This window comes from Physeter macrocephalus, chromosome 11 (assembly GCF_002837175.3).
Source record: "Physeter macrocephalus isolate SW-GA chromosome 11, ASM283717v5, whole genome shotgun sequence".
NCBI lineage: Eukaryota > Metazoa > Chordata > Mammalia > Artiodactyla > Physeteridae > Physeter > Physeter macrocephalus.
The window spans coordinates 127,745,180-127,760,543 of record NC_041224.1 but is presented as its reverse complement, the minus strand read 5'-3'; the positions used below and the strand labels follow the sequence as shown (position 1 = coordinate 127,760,543).

General features: G+C 34.7%; 1 protein-coding gene across 4 annotated transcripts in view; it reads right to left on the bottom strand.

Annotated features, from left to right (window-relative positions):
* Positions 1–15,364, bottom strand: part of FANCM (FA complementation group M) — a 57,551-nt gene that overhangs the window by 30,287 nt on the left and 11,900 nt on the right. For all 4 annotated transcript variants that reach the window (XM_007112792.4, XM_007112794.4, XM_028495793.2 and 1 more), the window contains 7 exons: positions 13,934–14,065; positions 12,109–12,241; positions 11,349–11,474; positions 10,751–10,837; positions 8,038–8,222; positions 2,202–2,408; positions 478–691 (listed from right to left, as the gene is read on the bottom strand). In XM_007112792.4, the coding sequence (XP_007112854.3) occupies positions 478–691; positions 2,202–2,408; positions 8,038–8,222; positions 10,751–10,837; positions 11,349–11,474; positions 12,109–12,241; positions 13,934–14,065 (1,084 nt within the window). The remainder of the gene's footprint in view (positions 1–477; positions 692–2,201; positions 2,409–8,037; positions 8,223–10,750; positions 10,838–11,348; positions 11,475–12,108; positions 12,242–13,933; positions 14,066–15,364) is intronic.

Sequence of the window (15,364 nt, the reverse complement as noted above, 5' to 3'; positions counted from 1 at the left end):
ATTTGGAATGAACTATGAAAGAACATATAGCAAATGGTGCTGTCCTCTTATATGAGGACAAGTTACTGTTAATCTTAAGAAAATGATGTAAAGGACTGCGACTGCTTGGATGAATAGAGTAGAATTTCTTTCTGTCTTTGTATTATCTCAGTGGATTGCTTACAATGCACATTGTAATTGGCTTAATGCTTATTCAATAATAAAACTATTTTCTTTCTTTTCCACAATTTGTAAAGAGGATTCTCTGGGCTGGTAAGATATTTTTAATTTTCCCAACACTGAGTTTCTTTCATTCTGTACTGCCAGTGTCTCCTTCCCTTTGCCACATTAATCATCTCTTATCCTTCTCAAAGTGAACATCTATAACATCCTAGAATGTATGCTGAGTTTCTCATAGAAGAAAAGTATCAATATATGACCTGCTAATGAACAACAGGAAGACAAATGCATGTCTCAAATGTGAAAAATTTTATTTACCCTTCGTATAGGAAAAGATAGATGACTTTCGCTGCAAGTTCCGAGAAGGCTTCTCTGGTTCATAGACACCATGCGTGATGAACATCTTATGTAAGTGTGGATTGATGCCATCAGGAACCATTCGTGGACTTCCTTGGTAAAAATGAAGGACCTGCCTATTACCTGAAATAGCTTTATAAATACTTCTTTTGTTGCACTGACTTTGATTATAAGTCTGCAAAAACAAATAAACATCAAATCACATTATTTCTATAATAATCACCAAGCCACGACAAGCAGTTATTATATTAGTCTGAGTTTATTCTAAACAGTAAACCCTGATCCACTTAAATACTTGAAGAATGGAATATCTGTTGTCTTAAATTTGAAGCCTGTTTAATTAACTCTTGATGAAAATCATTTCAAAATTCATTATTATAAAAGCTTAACTTAGTAACTATATTATACAAAGGAAATCTTTTCTTTAGTATCTTGCTATTTTTGATTAAGGCTGTTTATATATAAGTGTAAATTGCTTTTTAAAAAAATACTATTCTCTTATTTCAGCTTTTACTTCATCTCTCTACGTGTCAATTTTCTTTACACAACAAGAAAAGCACTAGTACTGCCCTTACAGGGTTGTTGACAGGATTTAAACAAAATAATGCATTTGAAACATTTGCAACACTGTCCAGCACAGAGTAGGTACTCACCAAATGTGGGCCATTATGACTACTTAACAGATAAGAAAACTAACACCTGATATCTAAACTAACAACTAACAACTCACTTAAGGCAACTCACCTTAAGTGAGTTGCCAAGGTAATACAATTAGTTAGAATCCAATTCCACTCAGTGATAATACATAGACTTTTAAAAGCTGCCAGACATTTTATTTATTGGAATCATTTTATAGATAAACTGGATGTTACATAAGAATATGCTATAATCACATGAAAAGTATTGGTGGAAAAAGAAATTCATTTTTCAGGATGATTTTTAAAGGGTTTATAAAACATTTTAAATCAATTTTTTAAAACTATCACAATTAATGAAAAAATCTTTAATGTAAAACTACTTAGCCACAGAAATAGTCCCACTCAGTTACAAAAGTTAGTTAATACTTTAGTGTACATACACAAAATAATATGTATTGATACAACATCGTATTTAGGAAGACCTGTCACCCAAGATTACAACAAAGTATGAATATCATTCAAGTCCCTTATCACTTAGAATAGGCATCAGCAAACTTTTCCATAAAGGGCCAGAAAGTAAATATTTTAGGCTTTGCAGGCTACCCATTATCCCTGGTGCATATTCTTGTCGGTTGGTTGGTTGGTTGATTGATTTAGGTAATTCTTTAAAATATTAAAAAAAAATTCTCAGCTCACTGTAGTTAAAAAACAAAAAACAACTAAACACAGAAAGCAGGCCTTAGAAGCACAGGGAAATAGTAACACAAAGTAATACATATTGATTTTTGTATCTATGTATCTCTAAATTAATACTGAAGTACAAAAATGTGTTTCTTTATATGGATAAAAATATTAAGACTGAATCCAGTCAAAAATTCTTCTAATTACAAGAAAAGAACAGGCAGAATCTAATACAAAGGAAAACAGAAATCAATCACAATTACCCACAGATTGTTTGGACTTTGAATGTTAACAGATTGATACTTGTCTTTAGGCTCTGTTTCTCACATTTCAATTGTCAAATTACGTTTCCACAAGTCTACTTACCCGTTCTTCTCGTCCTTCAGCAAGGATAACAACAATCCTGCCTTGACGTTTGCGGCCAGTTCTACCCATTCGTTGCACAAGACGAATCGGGCTCTTCTGGGCATCAAAACATATTATAAGATCAACTTCTCCTATATCCAAACCTTCTTCACCAACACAAGTAGAAACCAATGTGTTGTAACCACCACTACGAAATTGTTTCACTACCTAAAATTAAAATGATTTAAAAATAACTAGATGCAAGTATAAGAGAATTGTAGATCAAAGCATACTTTTTCCATTTGTCCCTGAAATCAGATTCAAAATCAGCACCCAAAGTACTATCGAATAGGAAAAGAAGCGGCAAATGGCAATATAAGCCAAACGACATTAGGGTAAAATGAAAAGGGCAGTCCCAATTTCTTTGCTTTCATAACGGTTATGATTCCAAAAGGTTTTGCTAACAATTTACACATGAATGAGAAACCACAGATACTATTTTTAGCATCACAAAAAGGGGTGTAAAGCAGATAAGTGGCCCAGAGCAATTACTGTTATTTATCATGTCCTAGACCTAAATTTATTGTTAGTAAATTTAACAATAATAGTAAGTTTAATAATTAAACTATTGTTAAAGTAAGATTGTTTTATTACTTCTAGAATTCATATTTTAAATAGAAACAGAATCGTGGACATAGAGAACAGACTGGTGGTTGCCAAGGGGGAGAGGGTTGGGGGAGGGATGGAGTGTGAGGTTGGAGTTAGCAGACATAAGCTTTTATATGTAGAATGGATCAACGACAAGGTCCTACTGTACAGCACAGAGAACTATATTCAGTATCCTAGGATAAATCATAATGGAAAAGAATATATAAAAAAGGAATGCATATATATGTAACTGAATCACCTTGCAGTACAGCAGCAATTAACACAACATTGTAAATCAACTATACTTCAATAAAATTTTTTTAATTAAAAAAATAGAATTCATATTTTACCTTTTATACTATCATTCCAGTGAAGGGTAGCAGAATATGCCACCCCAAAATATGACTGTAGGAGTTTAGAACATGCTGCCCCAACCTATGCTGCTTTGGTATATTGATTATTTTGAGCTATAGGCACTCGAAAACAGCAAATGCAGGGAGAGGCTTTCTCTGAACTCCCCTTATCTGTCTAAAAGCAGATCCTCCAGAAGGAACTCAATTGTCATAAATTCCCTCCCCAGGAGTTTCAACAACCAGGAAAAATTGACTCAACAAGACACTGAAAGTCCACACTACATCCAGACAAACTTTATCACAAACTATCATACCTCCCATCTTTTCTTTTAGCGCTCCATTCATCTTCCCTAAAATTCATTTACTCTCCCCTGTGCACCCCCTTCTCTTTCCCCATAAGATGATATTTAAATCTGTATTCTAAGCCACTTCAGGGAGTTACTCATTTTTCCCTCAGTATCTCCTATGCATACATGAGGTATACATGTTAATAAGCTTCTGTTTGTTTTTCTCTTGTTAATCTTTTATTACAGAGGTTTCAGCTAAGAACTCGTAAGGGTAGAGGAAAAATTTTTTTTCTCACCTTCACCAGGATTTCTCTCTGATCAAGTTAATGAAACTACATTAGCATGATAATGAGTTAATGAAAAAGTCAACAAATATTTTGAAAAGTTTCCTTAAGGCTTATAAACTTAGTTCTCAACTGCTCTGAGCCTCAGTTTCCTCATTTACACACACACACACACACACACACACACACACACACACACACACACATCAATGTTGCAGGTTTATGGATGGTGGAATAGTAGTAGTGGTGGTAATTAAATAAGATCATGGTCAATAGATAGATAGAGAATAGAAACAAAAATTAAATGATGGTATTCCAGAGGAATCAGTCATACTTTTGACTAATACCTTTATAAATGCCTATTAAAATGTAAGAATGCCTGAACAAAATGGCTAGTATGAAGGACAGTTATCAGACCTCATATCTAAAAAGTAAATTTCAGGAGAAAATATTAGCGGAATATACACAAAAAGGAAATATGAACTCTATCAAAGTATAGAAATAGCTATGGACCCATGACAAAAGACCATAAAGTCGTTTCAAGCTCAAACATTCTACTATTCTATAAGTAATAATAATCATCAGCATTTAAACCTAGGTCTCTCTGACTCTAAAAAGCTATTATCTTAATCCTTAAGCTAGTTCTTTTGTTTAAAACAACCACTTTAAAAGTAGGATAATAAATATAAATTTATCATGTTAAATCCTCTTAGAAACCTTTCCAGTAACACTAGTCAAAGAGTTTTCCTTCAATATGGAAAAACAGAGTACAGGGAGAACCAGTGGTCATAATTAAAAGTTAAGAATAATTCATTTCCCTTTGTAATCTGTAATGACATTAAGCCAAGGAAAGACTGACCTAACATTACCTGTATGTAACTTAAAACAGATGTCCTTTTTGTCCAGATCAAAAAAAAAAAAAAAAAGCCCACAGAGCTAGAGTTGTAAAAAAAAAATTCTTTAATATAAATAATTAATAGATTAATAAAGGATGTCAAAGAACTTTCTTTTTAGTAGCAGGTACAAGCTAAATTGTTATTTATTTGCCTAGGATTGATATTAATTTCCCTAGAGTTTGAAAAATAAATATGAACCGGAAGTTGTTTAATTAATCAAAGAAAGGAATAAGTGATTAAGTAATTTCCACCAGGATTTATAATCTACTGATCCTACCATTTTTTTGCTGTTTACACTACACTTTAGCTTACAACCCACTCCCTTGCTTCTCTCTCCTCCATAATCCTAACTAAACTGCAACATTGATTATATCCCACTTTCCACCAGGTCTGTATTTACACAGTTGAATGTGGCTGAAGGAAAACACCAACCATGCTGACTGGTTACACTTTAAACTCATAACATCTCACCTTGAGTGAGCCCGTAGTGCTATCTGAAAATCATCTTATATTTCCCTAATCCATTCACTCTCCCCATTCTCCTCCTTACTCCTCTCTCATCAAACTTCCAACATTTCCTCCCCATCCTCACTCTCAGTTGGTGACATGACAAAAACTGAGCAATCAAAAAAGACTTTCCGCAAGGTATCACTGCCACATCTACATACCCACCTCTACCTGTGCCTGCATAGTTTACCTTCCCCTCCTATTGTTTTGGACAAACTATCCACGTTCTTAACTGAGGTCACCCCCCATAATTTTATACTAGATCCCATCCTTTTCCCTTAACTACTCAAAGATCATTCCAGCAATACTCTTCTCTCTGCTCTATCATCAATTTTTCTTTCTCAACTGGTCATTCCTATCAGCATATAAGCATACTATTATGTATCTCAACATAAAACAAACAAAAAACTACTTCCATCTCTGTGCTCCTTTTAGTAATAATCCTTGAAAGACTTGTATACTTGCTATCTCCAGCTCTTCTCAGTGGTGGCTTGTCCCACCATTCCACTGAAAATGTTCTTTTCAAGGTCATTTGCCTTCTCCTCTCTTATTCCAATAGTCAATTCCCAGTTATCATCTTATATGACCCACCAGCAGCATTTATACATTTAATCACTTCCTCCTCCAGGAGATACCACACTCTCCTGGTCTTTCTCCCATTTCACTAGCCACTTATTCTGATTCCCCAGGACTCAGTCTTTGGATATCTTCTCTGTCTTCATTCAATCCAGTCTCATCTACATCATGATGATTCCCAAATATATATTTCCATGAACCCATGAAATCAAGACATATATTCAGTTGTTTACTTAACATCGCTACTTGATGTTTAAAACAGTGTAACTCAAAGTACAATCCATGAAGTATTTATTACTGGTGCCGGTACTGGTTCACAAACTGTTTACTACCAGCTGACAAGACTACAAAAACTAAGAGTAAGAGTTTAGAAACTTGACAGAGTATTCCCCATCTGTTGACTCAAAAAAAAAAAAAAATTTAGACATGAACTATGTTTTTCATTAAGCTTGTTCTTCTAGTAATTCATTTTTGTTGTAATGTTCAAAGGTATCTGTCTGTGATGTATTGAATGGAAATAAACTGGTCCTCCATCAGTTCTGACAGTTTGAAAATCACTAATCTCATAGGCATGCCAAAGTTAATTTGTCCAAAACCAAGCTAATATTCTCTACAAAACCTGCCTTTCCTGCAGTCTTATCCACCTTAGTTAACAGCCACTCTTTTCAGTTGCTCAGGCCAAAAACCTTGGAGTCAGCCTTCACACTCCTTTATCTCATATCCCACTCTAATTTGTCAATAAGTCCTGTCAGCTTGACCTTCAAAATATATCCAGAATCCAATAATTTCTCACAACCTGCTACAACCCTAGTCCAAGCCACCATCATCTTGAGCTTGAATTACTGTAATAAGTCTTCCAATTGGTCTTCCTATTTCCACCCTTAGCCCTATAGTTTATTCTTAAGACAGCAGCCATTGTGATTCTTTTAAAATATCAATCAGGACATGACCCTCCTCTGCTCCAAATTCTCCAAGGTCTTCTTCTCACCTTATTCAGAGTAAAAGCCAAAGTCATTAAAATGGAAATGTAAGGTCCTAAAGAATCTGGCCCCCAACTTCCTCTGTGACTTCATCACTTGTTTCTAGATAAATAATTCAATTACAACTATTTGCTTGAAAGCTTATTTCAGAATAAAACTGCTGCTACGAAAGCAATTATGTATAGGAGTAATAAAAAGGATTGTTACCCTGGCCTACATAAAAATATTATTGATAAAAGTGAGTAAAAGACAAAGTCAGTAAAATCTATAAGGTTTCTTATGGTACCTGACAAACCCAGGAAATGACTCTGGGTAATAATGAAGTTGGCCAGCGACCAGGTTGGGGACTATGGGCATTTCAAAATGCTTGACCTCCTAGGTAGAAATTCACTTCATTTTTCACACAGATATTACTAATCACTAACGTGATTATTAACATTAGTAATAATCATCCACTAGATGCCTGAACCCTTTAGAGTACTTATTAGACTTGAGATAGGGAAAAGTGTTACATTCAGACTCAGGAAAACCTCCTAGACTCTCTCCACCAGATCCAGTTTGCTTAAACAGACTCTTTTGAGTACAGTGGGGACTGGTATAAGAAGTATTTAATAATAGGAGTCCTCATCTATTAATGTTGACAGAATCAAGAAAGGATCTTTCACAATGAATTAGACATTAAAGACATACCTATCAGAGGCTACTCAAGTGTAGACCTACAGCTAACCTGAAAAAACCTGTACACAGTTTATAAAAATCTATATTCTAAAATTTCCCCAAAAACATCATAGCACTCAAAAATTTATGACCAATATTCAGAGCATACAGCTACCTTAAATACCACCATGGTTTCCTCTGACCATATTTTTAAGACTTTTAGATAACAGAAAAAAGTGTAAGCTTATTATTTGTTTGGAATAAATAACTAAAGTGACTTAAGATAAATAAACAGTAAACATTTCTTGAAGGCTCTACAGTACGATTTCATTTTTTGCTTACAATAGCTCTACAGGGTATGTTTACAGATAAGGAAAACTGAGGCACAGGAAGTAAAGAAACTTATAAGTGGAAGAACCAGGATTCCAACCTACATAATGTGAATCCAGAGCCTTTCTGCTTAACCATTATACTTTTAAAAAAACATTTCAAAATCCCAAAAAACACATTTGTTTTTGGTCTTTCAAAATATGCCTAGTTTTATTTATACATTTACTACAAAATTATCTTTAAGATGTAGCCAACTGACCAATGAGTTAAAACAAAAAAGGCATAAATGCAAAGCTAATCAATTTTATTTTTATATTCATCATCTCCAAAAATAATTACCTCCAGTTGCTCCTTCTGGGTAAAACCCTTCATGCTTTTCCCTGAGGCATGGCCAACAAAAGTCATTACTCTAATAATTGGCTGATGCTGTAAAAGCATTTCTGCAATTTCTTGAACACTATCTCGAAATGAAGAGAAGATCATAACTCTGGTCTCGTCACATTTCTTGTCAGATGTCTTTTGAGCTATATAACAAAAATACTTTAATTACAACTTTTATAAAAGCATTTAGATGAGAACTAATTCAAAAGACAAACCTGAAACTATATACTAGTGAATGACAATTCTTTCAAAAAAATAATTTAAGGCATCTTAAACCTTTGCTGGTTTTCCTCCTACCTTTTCTAGTAATCTTAATAAACCTGGCTCCTTATCTCTCATTGGCTGTCATAAAATAAAAACCTAAACCAAATAAAAATTACCTTTTGACCAGTCCTTCAATTCATGCATGACACCTGTTATTCCCCTTTACCTTCTAAATCAGAAGCACAGGACTGCAGAGCTCTCACTGATTTTGTATATCTTCCCTTTCCTTTCTGCTCACTAAAGGCACTGTCTTAGTCCAGGCCACGGTATTCTGTCCCCGAATTATTGATATGTTCAAATTCTCAAAGGAAACTGCAGAATATACCCAACAGTCAATCACAAAGCTGCTCCCAATGTCTCTGTGCTTGGGAGGAGTAGAATGCATAAATAAAAACATGATTTTGAGGCTGGACCACTTAGTCTCTGGGCGATGTGTGACCATAGTAGTCATTTAATCTCTTTAAACTTTAGTTTCTTAATATCTAAAATGGATTGAGGTGATGATTAAATGAAACAGTAAATATAAAGTATGTAGACTTGCATATAGCAATTGGTTAATAATTGCAAGCTGTGTGGAGTTTTTTGTTATTTGCTTTCTTTTGTTTTTTAACCTTGCATGGGACTTTGACAATCCTTCTTTCTTAAACATGATTTATATTATGTTAATCATCATGTGTGTGCCAGAGACTACGCTAAGCATTTTATATATGAACTCATTTAGTCTTCATAACAACCTTATGAATTAAATGACTTAATACATATATAGTTAATATATAATACATAAGGAAAAAGAAGCAGCTGCTGTTGCAAGGAAAATTATTCCAGATAAACCTCCTTTGAATCAACATAGCATCAAGACTCTACATCTGACCAACTGCAGATCAATAGCTACTTTCAATGCAAAGCCTATCTCCTTCAACAGGCCGCAGCCTGCCTTTCTATCTTCATTCCATTAAAGCTGCTCTACCAAAGTCATCAATAACTCTATATTGCCAAACTCAGTGGATGCTTTTTAGTTCATTTGACCACACCTCTCAGTAGTATTTAACACAATCCACTCCTTCCTACTGAAATAGTCTCTTCCCTCAGCATCTCTGATAATTCACTTGTCTGGTTTCTTTCTCAATCTCCTTTGTGGCACTTTGCCCTCTGAACTCTAAATGTTGGTATTCTGCAGGACTAATTCCCAGCCCTCTGTCCCTAAACTGTATTCCTGGTGATATGATCACATCCATTCTCAAAACTTTAAATATTGCCTTTATGCTGGTAACTCTAAAATTTATTTATATATATGTAAATAGATAAAAATATCCCAGATCATTCTTCTGAGACCCAGATTCACTTATCCAATGCCTACACATCTCAACTTAGATGTCTCAAAAGCATCCTAATCTGTTTGCTCTTTCTTCTCCATGTTGTTAGTTTTCTCTTTGTTCACATAATCATCTGCAAACACACACACACACACACACACACACACACACACACACACACACACACACACATACTCCTACACTTACGATTTTTTTTCTCATACTCTATGTCCAGTCCATCAATAAACACTGTTGGCTCCAACTTCAAAATATATCTCGAATCTATAACCACTTCTCAGAACCACCTTGCTGCTTGGTACTACTATCTTGGTATAAGCTATCATCATCTGTTATCATCTTAGATTTTTACAATAGCCTCCTAATTGGCCAACGTCTAAGAGAGTGATCTTTTAAAAATATAAGTCAGATCACGTCACTCTGCTGCTCCGAATGCCTCTGTAACAGTTTCACAAATCACAAGCATGCACAGAATAAAATCCAAAGTCCTGACATGGCCCACAAACCCTACATGACCTGGCCCCTGGCTATCTCTCCCACCTCTGCCTACACCACTCATCCTCATTACGCTACTCCAGCCAAATTGGCTTGTTTACTGATCCTTAATCTTACCAAGCACCCTACTGCCTTAGGGCCTTTGAATCTGCTATTCTCTCTGCCAGGAATGATCCTCCTACAGAAATCCACAAGGCTTGCTCCCTTACTTCCATCAGCTCAAACATCACCCTACAAAGAGGTCTGCTCTAAAACCCTATATAAAATAGCCTCCTTCATGACTCTCTATTTTCTCACCTAGCTTACTTTTCCCTACCATTATATTATACATTGTTTTATTATCTGCTTCCCTTATACTGCCCCAAGCTGACTTTTCTTTTTCACATAATACCTTATTCTTAACTTTTCCACCATTCCCCTGGTGCTTAGGCTCCCAAAATGTCTCAGAGCTTTTTTATATTCATTATCCAGAAATTAAAAGCTCATCTTCTCCATAAGAAATGTTAGCACAAACTAATGAGTCAGAGTTTTAGCTTTTTCAATAACTTTGCCTTGCCTTGAGTCTATTAAATACAACCTACCATTCCATGACTTGAAGTGTTCAACTACAACTTCTTCTAATTTCTTTAATTTTGGATGACTATAGCAGAACTTTTTATCTTCATCTCCTGTAAAAAAACAAAACACAAAAAATTTTTCTGTATTTTTCCATATTCGATTACATTAATGTATTTTTATTACCCTTTTCAAAATGGATTCGTTAAAACTTATTTCTTATTTAAACAGTAAGTAGCACCTGGGTAGCACACAACCCTCACTATAAAATAAACTTTGAATTTTTATGAAAATTTCATTCTGAGAAAGACTCCAAATGAGAATCAGCAGCAAAGAGAAGGGAAAAATTCACATTTAGTTAAGCTATAAATCAGTTTTTGGTAGTTCTGAGAATTTTCACTACCAGTAACAACTACTACTAACTTCTACTATATATTTAAAGTTTATGACCTGCTTGCATATATATTTACCTAAGTTGAAGAATAAGATCTTTTAGCATTTAACAGGTCTATTGCTACAGAAATATAAGTAGATATAAATAGACATGTGGATCAATGGAGCATAATTTTAAAATTAACCTTGATAAAGAGGAAACAATATAAAATTTTAAAAGAAAAACCAGACCTTTTTTGATAGCAGAAATGCCACTTGCTGAAGTACTACGTGTATGTGCAAACATGCACTCTAGATGATTATAGAGTTTCATGAAGTCCTCATTTCGGCTAAGTTCTTTTTTTGCCCGAGTCATTCCTTCAGAAATTAAGAAAATATTTTTCCAATAAATTTAATAGCAAAACTAATCAAATGTATCATTTATTTAAAAGAAATTAAACTTTAGCAATGAATGCAAGTTTTTTAAATTTAAAAATAAAAACCAGCAACTTTTTCCAGTTCCACATTCACATATGTATTAATGAATGGCTTCTTTTCTTCCAGCAATTTATCAAAATCAAAGAAACATGGGCTGGCACCTTGATCTTGGACTTCCCAGCCTCCAGAACTGTGAGAAATACATGTCCATAGTTTAAGAAAAAAAAAAAAAAGAAGAAAAAGAAGAAGAAGAAAAAGAAAGAAAGGAAGGAAGGAAGAAAAAAAAGAAAGAAAGAATTTGTTACATAACTATTCCATTGCTTTTTTATTTATTTATGTATTAAGCTGTGCTGGGTCTTAGTTGCAGCATGCGGGATCTAGTTCGCTGACCAGGGATCAAACCCGGGCCCCCTGCATTGGGGAGGACCACCAAGGAAGTCCACTGGACCACCAAGGAAGTCCCCTTCACTGCTTTTTAAAATAAAGCACCTTAAGTAATCCAAATGGCTCAATACATATCGTTAACCAAAATAATACATGTCAGCACTTTTAAAAATAATTTCATATAATTTACCTTTAGTTCCATCCATAATTCCACAAAGGAAGAAATATAATGATCTCATTCCCATTTGCTGCAATAACTCATAACCATGATATAAACTAATACAAATAGCAAACTCTCCCTCGATTATGCCTTGTTGCAGTCCCTAGAAAAAACAAGCATGTATCAAATTTACCCAGAGAAAGAAATGAAGATACATGTTCCATGCAGAACTTATTGGTTCTACTCAATGTCCTAAGATGTTGCTATGGAAAGGTGTCAATGTACTTTCCATATACAATCTGCCCCTTTATTTAATTCAACATGAAACTTACATTTTAAAGAGAATAAATGAATGGGGGGATATTTATCATATGCTGTTTTTCTTTGCAGGTAAATTATTAGCAGAATATAGATTTATTTGGTCTTTCAAAACAATTTAATAAGCACCTACTATTTGCCAAGCACTGAGCTAGACATATGGGATACAAGGGAAAATAAAATAGATATGGGCCTATCCTCATAAATGTTTCTGACATCAGGGCAAATATTTAATCAAACTGTTTAACACTAACATTTAACAACAAGTATACATGCCACAGTAACATCTGACAGGGAGCACCAGACACTGTTATAAGCACACTACTTATACAAATTTATTTAATCTTAACACCTAGGAGGTAGGTACTATTGTTATGCCCATTTTACAGATGTGGAAGCTCACATAGGTGATAAGTAGCAGAGCCAGTATTTGAACCTAGGAAATTTGGCCCAGTGTGCTTGTGCTTTTAACCACTACTCTCAAGGAAAAGTAAAGTACATGTTCCTTTTACAGGAGCATACAGTCGGTATATCTATACAATAAAATACCTTTAAAAGACCACTGAGAATATATTTTAATTATTTTCCTTTATTAGAGATGAAGACTATTATTTAATACCTTACATTTTTAGTAGCATTTAATATCAGTTACATTCATTTTAAATGTTTCCAGGATAGTGATAAATGCCTTAAAATGGCACCCTAATTACCTAAAAGGGTAAAACAATGTCTCTGTAAAACATAAACTCTCATCAGTGAGATCAAGTTCAACAGGTTTAGATTTACGATTTAAAATTTTAATGAACCTTTAACTCCTAGCAGAAACTTTAAACATTTTATTAAAGTCTAGTATAATACACTGCAATTTCACAGAAAATCCCCTTTGTGGTTTCCCAGATACTATAGAATAAAGTCCATATTTCTAGTATAACATTTAAAGCTACTCCCAGGTGGCCACAACCTAGATCATATCTGACTCCCTCAATCCTTTACCTCGGTCAAATTGGTTTTCTCACTGTCTCCTTTATACCTTCATTCAATTGCCTCTGTTCTTTTGCACATGCATTCCCTCTCAGTTCCAAGAATGACTCAGTGCCTTTTCATGCTTGTGAGCATCTCTTTTGACTCTGGACCTAACTTGATGGATATGTTCCTATCCACCTATTTTTTTCCTATAAAGATTAAAAATACAAAGCTTACTGTGATGCTTAATCCAACCTCGGTATGGAGATTTAAGACTAAATGCTATGGGTCTAAAAGTTAGTTAAAATCTACCCTCTTATGACCCTTTGACTTTGCAAAACAGAAGTGAACTAAAAGACCAATTCTTAATTAAAAGTTATAAGATAAATTTATCTTAATTCACATCATTAAACTGTATTCCTGCTAGATCTTTTTCATGTTTTTATAAACTATATAAACCATCCCTGAATTCTTGATGAGCTAATATATACCAAAAAACAATCATTATTTACATTTCATCCTGGTTCTAAGTAAAAACGCAGTCTATCAGCAAAATTTATTTTAAAATACCTACCACAATATTTGGAGATGGGTTTTTCCTAAATTGATCTCTTGCCAGAATTATCTGGTATTTTGTTAGATTGGGAATATCCCTCCTCATCAAAACATTCCTCTGAATCAAAGAACTGGCAAGTGCTTCCAAAATCTGCAAATTTCAAAGAAATTTAGTTTAAGTTTATTTTAAAATCCTTTTACAAATACATTTCCTCACATACTAAAATAGTTCTATATATTAAATTATATATTAAATAAAGTTTGTCTTAAAATGAATTTTTAAGTAAACACAGAAGAGATGATAAAATTTTAAAGTACTTGACAATTATCCCCAGATAATCCATGTGAGAGTCAGCACAAGCAATTATTATATTCAACGATAATTCAAGAACATATGTGTTGGGCTTTCCTGATGGCGCAGCAGTTAAGAATCCGCCTGCCAATGCAGGGGACATGGGTTCAAGCCCTGGTCTGGGAAGATCCCACGTGCCACGGAACAACTAAGCCCAGCTACTGAGGCTGCGCTCTAGAGCCGCGAGCCACAACTACTGAGCCCGTGGGCCTAGAGCCTGTGCTCTGCAACAAGAGAAGCCACCACAATGAGAAGCCGGTGCACTGTCATGAAGAGTAGCCCCTGCTCGCTGCAACCAGAGAAAAAGCCCGTGCACAGCAACGAAGACCCAATGCAGCCAAAAATAAAATAAATAAATTTATTTTTAAAAAAAACAAAAAACGAACATATGTGTCTATCTGTTTATTTCTTAACTCTCCTCCTCTCCCTCCAAACTAAGCACAATGAAAGGAGGGCCTTGATTTTTTTCTCTGTTGCATCTTCAGTGCCTAGAACAAGTCTAGCACATAGGTAAATATTTGTAGAGTGATGACTAAATCAAAATTCCTTGAGTACATTTAATTTCATTCACTGATTCATTCTCTCAAAAATATTCATTAAGGGACTTCCCTGGTGGTCCAGTGGTTAAGAATCTGCCTTCCAATGCAGGGGACGCGGGTTCGATCCCTGGTTGGGGAACTAGGATCCCACATGACGCAGGGCAACTAAGTCTGCACGCCGCAACTACTGAGCCCACACACTCTGGAGCCTGCGTGCCACAACTAGAGAAGCCCACGTGCCATAATGAAAGATCTTGCATGCCGCAACAAAGATCCCGCGTGCCACAACTAAGACTTGACATAGCCAAAGAAATAAGTAAATAGATATTTTTAAAAATATATTCATTAAGTATATACTATATATCAAGCATTGTTCCTGATGCTGGGGATATTGTGGCTGAGACAAATGAAGCTTCTGCTTTCCTAAAGTTTACATTCAATAGAGGGAAGAAAGGAATAAAGAAGTGAACAAAGAAAGTAGAGAATTTTGATTATGATAATGCATTTAAGAACCTAAAACACAGTAATGCTTCGTAGAGTAGAGTGATGCGAAGGGGGT